Genomic DNA, 8892 nt, shown 5'->3' on the forward strand with positions numbered 1-8892 from the left:
TCACAGTTTGCTCAATGATGATGTATAGGGGGTGGACCGAACATCGCATATGATGGCCCGCCGCGACGAACGCGAACAAGCGATGTTCGCCGGGAACTGTTCGCCGGCGAATAGTTCGGGACATCTCTACCCTTGATCCCAAATCACTAAATGTAAACAGGGCCTTAATGACATCGACTAAGGCTGGGCTGAGTCTTCCATTGCTGTTGTGATAGTGTTGTGTTTCCCGGGTGCACCACATTCTAAGTATATTCTCTTTTTCTGTATGTATGGACTCTGCGGTGTCTGCAAAGTACCACTTCTCTTGTCCTGTATGCCTGTTTAACAAAAAATCAGTGTGTGCTTTACTGCTTCCTTCCACAAAATGGTGCCCTTTGCATCTGCCCAGTAAAGATCCCAAATTGCTACATGCGAAAAGTCAGGGCCTAACAGGCTAACACAACAGCAATTATGGAGGCCCCGGCCTCAATGTATTTTATGGGTACAAGGAAGCCCAGGTTTTGTTTAACCATGTCTCTTAGACCCTCCCACTCTAATGTTTTGCCACTCCCACTTTTTTGTTACGGCACGCTACGCGCGCAGCAAGTCACTTCCTCCCTGTCATGTCCCTCATTCTTGGAAGCTCAGAAGTTGTGAGGTATGTTCTGTATGTATGAACAATGCACAGTGCCGCTTCTCTTGTCTGGTATGCCAGGTTAACAAAAAAATCAGTGAGTGCTTTCTTGCCCTTTGCACCTGCCCAGTAAGATTGGCTATTACAGTGCAACACCCTGTAGGCAGTCCAATGGCTGAGGGGGAAACACAATAGCACAGCTGGGGAGATCGCTGTACTAACACAGCGTGTTTTAGTACAGTGATTGGTCAGTTTTTTTCCTTCAGCCAGTACCCAGCTTTAGGCTGGACAATAGCCAACCAAACTGGGCAATGTTCATAAGAACTGGAAGAAGGCAAAACTGAAATTAGGCTCAATTTTTAAGAAGATCTGAGAAAATAGACTTAAGAATGTGATTGCTTACTATGAGCAACACATAGTTTTTTCCTTTTTTCCAGCTTTTTTTTAATTTGGCGCAATTTGTGTTTTTTTAAAAAGACTTTTACTAAGTATAGTACCTACTACTGAACCCCCCCACAGAACAAAAATGTATCTATAGCACTGGACAGAGGGGTGGCTGTGGACTTACTATACTTGGATTTTGCAAAAGCGTTTGATACAGTTCCCCACACATGGCTAATGTGTAAGGTAAAGTCTACAGGCTTGGAAAGATCAGTTTGTAAATGGATAGTAAACTGGCTATAAGACAGAATTCAGAGAGTAGTGGGTAATGATTCTTACTCTGAATGGTCATCAGTGATGTACCCAGTGCTGTATCTTGGCCTAGGCTGACAAGTCATGTCAATAATAGAATTTCATTTCTTTAAACATCCTTGTTCTTGAGCGAGCATATTGAATCGCATCGTATACAAATAAGATTTTTAATTGTATATGATTGCAATAATATTTTGGACCTGCTCACCTCATACAGTGGGTAAGGAAAGTATTCAGACCCCCTTAAATTTTTCACTCTTTGTTATATTGCAGCCATTTGCTAAAATCATTTAAGTTCATTCTTCTTCCTCATGAATGTACACATAGCACCCCATACTGACAGAAAAACACAGAATTGTTGACATTGTTGCAGATTTATTAAAAAAGAAAAACTGAAATATCACATGGTCCTAAGTATTCAGACCCTTTGCTCAGTATTTAGTAGAAGCCCCCTTTTGATCTAATACAGCCAGGAGTCTTTTTGGGAAAGATGCAACAAGTCTTTCACACCTGGATTTGGGGATCCTCTGCCATTCCTCCTTGCAGATCCTATCCAGTTCTGTCATGTTGGATGGTAAACGTTGGTGGACAGCCATTTTTAGGTCTCTCCAGAGATGCTCAATTGGGTTTAAGTCAGGGCTCTGGCTGGGCCATTCAAGAACAGTCACGGAGTTGTTGTGAAGCCACTCCTTTGTTATTTTAGCTGTGTGCTTAGGGTCATTGTCTTGTTGGAAGGTAAACCTTCGGCCCAGTCTGAGGTCCAGAGCACTCTGGAGAAGGTTTTTGTCCAGGATATCCCTGTACTTGGCCGCATTCATCTTTCCCTCGATTGCAACCAGTCGTCCTGTCCCTGCAGCTGAAAAACACCCCCACAGCATGATGCTGCCACCACCATGCTTCACTGTTGGGACTGTATTGGACAGGTGATGAGCAGTGCCTGGTTTTCTCCACACATACCGCTTAGAATTAAGGCCAAAAAGTTCTATTTTGGTCTCATCAGACCAGAGAATCTTATTTCTCACCATCTTGGAGTCCTTCAGGTGTTTTTTAGCAAACTCCATGCGGGCTTTCATGTGTCTTACACTGAGGAGAGGCTTCCGTCGGGCCACTCTGCCATAAAGCCCCGACTGGTGGAGGGCTGCAGTGATGGTTGACTTTCTACAACTTTCTCCCATCTCCTGACTGCATCTCTGGAGCTCAGCCACAGTGATCTTTGGGTTCTTCTTTACCTCTCTCACCAAGGCTCTTCTCCCCCGATAGCTCAGTTTGGCCGGACGGCCAGCTCTAAGAAGGGTTCTGGTAGTTCCAAACGTCTTCCATTTGAGGATTATGGAGGCCACTGTGCTCTTAGGAACCTTAAGTGCAGCAGAAATCTTTTTGTAACCTTGGCCAGATCTGTGCCTTGCCACAATTCTGTCTCTGAGCTCTTCAGGCAGTTCCTTTGACCTCATGATTCTCACTTGCTCTGACATGCATTGTGATCTGGAAGGTCTTATATAGACAGGTGTGTGGCTTTCCTAATCAAGTCCAATCAGTATAATCAAACACAGCTGGACTCAAATGAAGGTGTAGAACCATCTCAAGGATGATCAGAAGAAATGGAAAGCACCCGAGTTAAATATATGAGTGTCACAGCAAAGGGTCTGAATACTTAGGACCATGTGATATTTCAGTTTTTCTTTTTTAATAAATCTGCAACAATGTCAACAATTCTGTGTTTTTCTGTCAGTATGGGGTGCTATGTGTACATTCATGAGGAAGAAGAATGAACTTAAATGATTTTAGCAAATGGCTGCAATATAACAAAAAGTGAAAAATTTAAGGGGGTCTGAATACTTTCCGTACCCACTGTAGTACAGGGATCCTCAAACTATGGCCCTCCAGCTGTTTCGGAACTACACATCCCATGTGGAATTGTAAAACTCTCACATTCACAGACAGAACTAGGCATGATGGGAGTTGTAGTTCCCGAACAACTGGAGGGCCATAGTTTGAAGGCCCTTGATATAGTACATCCATATAGTGAACTTGGTGTTGTTGAGTTATTCACTTTAATGTCATCACAGAGGACAAGGGGTACTTTTTACGTCTAGAGGAAAAGAGATTTCTTCTCCAAATTCAGAAAGGTTTCTTCACAGTAAGAGCTGTGAAAATGTGGAATAGTCTCCCTCCAGAGGTGGTTCTGGCCAGCTCACTAGTCTGCTTTAAAAAAAAAAGCCTGGTTTCTTTCCTAGGTGTGCATAATATAATTGGGTACTAATATTTATAGGTAAAGTTGATCCAGGGAATATCCAATTACCTCTCGAGGATCAGGAAGGGATTTTTTCCCCTGCTGTAACAAATTGGATCACCCTGGGGTTTTTTAACCTTCCTCTGGACCAACTGTGGGTATACAGTGGGTACGGAAAGTATTCAGACCCCCTAAAATTTTTCACTCCTTGTTATATTGCAGCCATTTGCTAAAATCATTTAAGTTCATTCTTCTTCCTCATGAATGTACACATAGCACCCCATACTGACAGAAAAACACAGAATTGTTGACATTGTTGCAGATTTATTAACCACTTTACCACCGGAGGATTTTGCTGTCTTCCGTCCAGGCCACTTTTTGCGATTCGGCGCTGTGCGACTTCAACTGACAATTGCGCGGTCGTGCGACGCCGTACCCAAACGAAATTTACGTCCTTTTTTTCCCACAAACAGAGCTTTCTTTTGGTGGTATTTGATCACCTGTGCGATTTTTACTTTTTGCGCTATAAACAAAAAAATAGCGTTTATTTTGAAAAAATAACAATATTTTTAACATTTTTTTATATGAAATTCCCCCCAAAAAAGATGTAAAAACCAATTTTTTAAAAAATTTTTGGCCAATTTGTTTTCTGCTACCTATGTTTGGTAAAAAAAATCGCAATAAGCGTATTTTGATTGGTTTGCGCAAAAGTTATTGCGTTTACTAACAAAGGGAAAGATTTCTGTCATTTTTGGTGTTTTTTTTTTTAACGCGTAATGGCGGCGATCTGCGATTTTTTTTGCGGGACTGCGACATTGCAGCGGACAGATCGGACCCTTGACTGACATTTTTGACACTTTTGGGGGTACCAGTGACATTACTGCAGTAATCAGTGCTATATATATGCACTGTTACTGTAAAAATGACACTGGCAGGGAAGGGGTTAATTTTATTGGAGAGGGAGGGGTTAATGTATGCCTGGTGCTTACTGACGTGTAGGGGGGGAGGTGACTGAGTGAGTCATGGACAGATCGGATGTCCAGCTATGCTGAACAGTCCGATCTGTCACTCCCTGTCACTATGGAGATCCGCCCGCTGTGTTTACACACAGCGGGCGGATCTCCAGACTCGATTCCCGACGATCGGGTAAGAGCAGCGGTGATCGCCGCTGCTCCTCCCCTGGCCCGACTCCCGCTGTGAATGAAAACAGCGGGAGCGAGCCTCCGGCGGCGCGCAAGCGCCGCCCAGAAGGGGGAGTGTCTGACGACGTAGTACTACGTCGTCAGACGATAACGAGCCACTCTGCCGCAGTAATATTACTGTGAGCAGTGGTAAAGTGGTTAAAAAAGAAAAACTGAAATATCACATGGTCCTAAGTATTCAGACCCTTTGCTGTGACACTCATATATTTAACTCAGGTGCTTTCCATTTCTTCTGATCATCCTTGAGATGGTTCTACACCTTCATTTGAGTCCAGCTGTGTTTGATTATACTGATTGGACTTGATTAGGAAAGCCGCACACCTGTCTATAAAAGACCTTCCAGATCACAATGCATGTCAGAGCAAATGAGAATCATGAGGTCAAAGGAACTGCCTGAAGAGCTCAGAGACAGAATTGTGGCAAGGCACAGATCTGGCCAAGGTTACAAAAAGATTTCTGCTGCACTTAAGGTTCCAATGAGCACAGTGGCCCCCATAATCCTCAAATGGAAGACGGTTGGGACGACCAGAACCCTTCCTAGAGCTGGCCGTCCGGCCAAACTGAGCTATCGGGGGAGAAGAGCCTTGGTGAGAGAGGTAAAGAAGAACCCAAAGATCACTGTGGCTGATCTCCAGAGATGCAGTCAGGAGATGGGAGAAAGTTGTAGAAAGTCAACCATCACTGCAGCCCTCCACCAGTCGGGGCTTTATGGCAGAGTGGCCCGACGGAAGCCTCTCCTCAGTGTAAGACACATGAAAGCCCGCATGGAGTTTGCTAAAAAACACCTGAAGGACTCCAAGATGGTGAGAAATAAGATTCTCTGGTCTGATGAGACCAAAATAGAACTTTTGGCCTTAATTCTAAGCGGTATGTGTGGAGAAAACCAGGCACTGCTCATCACCTGTCCAATACAGTCCCAACAGTGAAGCATGGTGGTGTCAGCATCATGCTGTGGGGGTGTTTTTCAGCTGCAGGGACAGGACGACTGGTTGCAATAGAGGGAGAGATGAATTCGGCCAAGTACAGGGATATCCTGGACAAAAACCTTCTCCAGAGTGCTCTGGACCTCAGACTGGGCCGAAGGTTTACCTTCCAACAAGACAATGACCCTAAGCACACAGCTAAAATAAGGAAGGAGTGGCTTCACAACAACTCCGTGACTGTTCTTGAATGGCCCAGCCAGAGCCCTGACTTAAACCCAATTGAGCATCTCTGGAGAGACCTAAAAATCGCTGTCCACCAATGTTTACCATCCAACCTGACAGAACTGGAGAGGATCTGCAAGGAGGAATGGCAGAGGATCCCCAAATCCAGGTGTGAAAGACTTGTTGCATCTTTCCCAAAAAGACTCCTGGCTGTATTAGATCAAAAGGGGGCTTCTAATAAATACTGAGCAAAGGGTCTGAATACTTAGGACCATGTGATATTTCAGTTTTTCTTTTTTAATAAATCTGCAACAATGTCAACAATTCTGTGTTTTTCTGTCAGTATGGGGTGCTATGTGTACATTCATGAGGAAGAAGAATGAACTTAAATGATTTTAGCAAATGGCTGCAATATAACAAAGAGTGAAAAATTTTAGGGGGTCTGAATACTTTCCGTACCCACTGTAGGATTGTGTATATGGGATTTGGTTGAGCTAGATGGACTTGTGTCTTTTTTCAACCTGACTAACTATGTAATAATCTTTAGTCAGCTCTAATCAGCCATATTTACCATTTTCCTTACCACTTTAGCTATTAATATTTTTTTGATTTTTTTGTTGCTATTTAACAAGTAACAATTTAACTTTTTTTTTATTTATGTTTAATTTTTCCCATTCAAAAAATGTGCTAAAAACAAAAAAGCCTTTTTTTCATTTGTAAAATAACTTTGAAATGCTTTGTACCAAAATCATAAAGCGGGACAAATGATAGACTAGCAAGTTTATTTTTTACCTAAAGTAACACTTTTGCTTTGGAAATAACAATGATCATAAAAGAAAAAAAAAAAAAAAAAACACTTTTTTTTTTAAAGGCAGCACGTTGTTTTTTTTTTTTTGTTTTTTTTTTTGTTACGTCTTTTAGTTTATACTACAGATTGCATAAAAAATAAAACTATTTTGCAAGACAAAACCAACAAAAATAGTGTTGCTGCTCCCAAATTAAAATACATGTATTACTTTATTATCTTAAGTAATGACAAAGTTACTACAACTACTAATTTTTTATTCTACGGGGACTCCTGCCTTCAAGAATTAATTATGTTTTAGGAGTTTAAAATAATTTTCTAGCCCAAAAAAATGGAGATTTTACCATGTGTGAAAAATTCAAAAATTGTTTCAAAGGCCTGGAATAAACATGCTTCTATCCTCAGGCAAAAATGTTTAAAGAAAGGGGGAGAGTGGATGGATTAGTTGACCTCTTCTGCTGTCAGTCTTCCATGGTTCTAAAAGCAGAGGTCTCAGCTGCATGCATTTAGAAGTATATGTGGAAGCCACATTTTTTATGCCACCTCTGTTTCCTGCATCCCTGTATCTAAATATGGTATGGACATTGGCATATACAGTACATAATAACAGTAATAAAAATTACCTGTGAGCAACAGCATCAGTTGGCTAAACAGTCCCATCTTTGCACAGAGTAATCGCAATAATGATATTCTGAGGTATAATCTTGTCTAACCAGTAAAGGAAGTTTGACTTTGTGGTCACCAAATCTGGCTGCCTTTTTTAGTCAACAAATGCAGAGGAAACACGATGACCCCAATGAGTCATTTTCTCTTCAGACAATGGTGGATAACATTGTCTGAGACAAGTACTGCAGTCCTTGGTTCAAATCCCATGCAAGACACTATATACATGGAGTTTGTATGTTCTCCCTGTGCTTGCATGGGTTTCCTCCAAGTACTCCAATTTTCTCCCACACTCCAACCACACACTGGTAGGTTAACTGGCTTCTGTTTAAAGTGACCCTAGTAAATGTATGTGAGAGAGGGACTTTTGATTGTAAGCTCCTTGAGGCCATTGAAGATTTCCTTGTGAAAAATGCTAATCGCCTGCAGTGGCGGCTGGTGCTCAAAATTTTTGGGGGGGCGCAAATAGAAAAATGTAATAGGCATTGCTTCGCGCCAAGAACGCAGTAAAAAATTGCGTGACTTTGAAGTCATGGTACAGGCATGGCACAGGTGATGGTATAGGCATGGCATAGGTGATGGTACAGGAGATGGTATAGGCATGGCACAGATATGGTATAGGCATGGCACAGATATGGTATAGGCATGGCACAGATATGGTATAGGCATGGCACAGGTCATGGTACAGGAGATGGTATATGCCCCCTTTCAATGCAGAGACCAGCGTGCGTGCCCCCTTTAATGCAGAGATCAGCGTGCGTGCCCCCTTCAATGCAATGAACACTGTGCTGTGCCCCCTTCAATGCAATGAACACTGTGCTGTGCCCCCTTCAATGCAATAAACACTGTGCTGTGCCCCCTTCAATGCAATAAACACTGTGCTGTGCCCCCTTCAATGCAATGAACACTGTGCTGTGCCCCCACAATGCAGAGTTCAGCGTGCGTGCCCCCTTCAATGCAACTGTGCTGTGCCCCCTTCAATGCAATGAACACTGTTCCGTGCCCCCATCAATGCAGAGTTCAGCGTGCGAGCCCCTTTCAATGCAGAGCGCCACAGCATTGTCCCCAATCACTGCAGCGTGCCACAGCATTGTCCCCAATGATTGCAGAGTGCCACAGCATTGTACCCCAATGATTGCAGAGTGCCCACAGAATTGTACCCCAATGATTGCAGAGTGCTCACAGCATTGTACCCCAATGATTGCAGAGTGCCACAGCATTGTACCCCAATGATTGCAGAGTGCCCACAGCATTGTACCCCAATGATTGCAGAGTGCCACAGAATTGTACCCCAATGATTGCAGAGTGCCACAGCATTGTACCCCAATGATTGAAGAGTGTCCACAGCATTGTACCCCAATGATTGCAGAGTGCCACAGAATTGTACCCCAATGATTGCAGAGTGCCACAGAATTGTACCCCAATGATTGCAGAGTGCCCACAGCATTTTACCCAAATGATTGCAGAGTGCCACAGCATCGTACCCCAATCAATGCAGAGACCAGCGATCGTGCTCCCTTCAATTTAATGTACTTACCTGG

The 8892-nt window shown here is 43.1% G+C and overlaps 1 protein-coding gene across 1 annotated transcript in view; it reads right to left on the reverse strand.

The window, feature by feature from the left end:
* LOC309552433 (uncharacterized protein) overlaps nt 1-7343 on the reverse strand; it is a gene marked incomplete at its 3' end in the record, with an annotated part of 82337 nt that extends 74994 nt beyond the window's left edge. The window contains exon 1 of the mRNA XM_082253388.1: nt 7312-7343. Coding sequence (XP_082109514.1) covers nt 7312-7327 — 16 coding nt within the window. The 5' untranslated portion in view covers nt 7328-7343. The remainder of the gene's footprint in view (nt 1-7311) is intronic.
* Between the last annotated feature and the right edge of the window lie 1549 nt (nt 7344-8892).

The sequence above is a fragment of the Pelophylax lessonae genome (assembly GCF_965119305.1).
Source record: "Pelophylax lessonae genome assembly, chromosome: 4".
Taxonomy (NCBI): domain Eukaryota; kingdom Metazoa; phylum Chordata; class Amphibia; order Anura; family Ranidae; genus Pelophylax; species Pelophylax lessonae.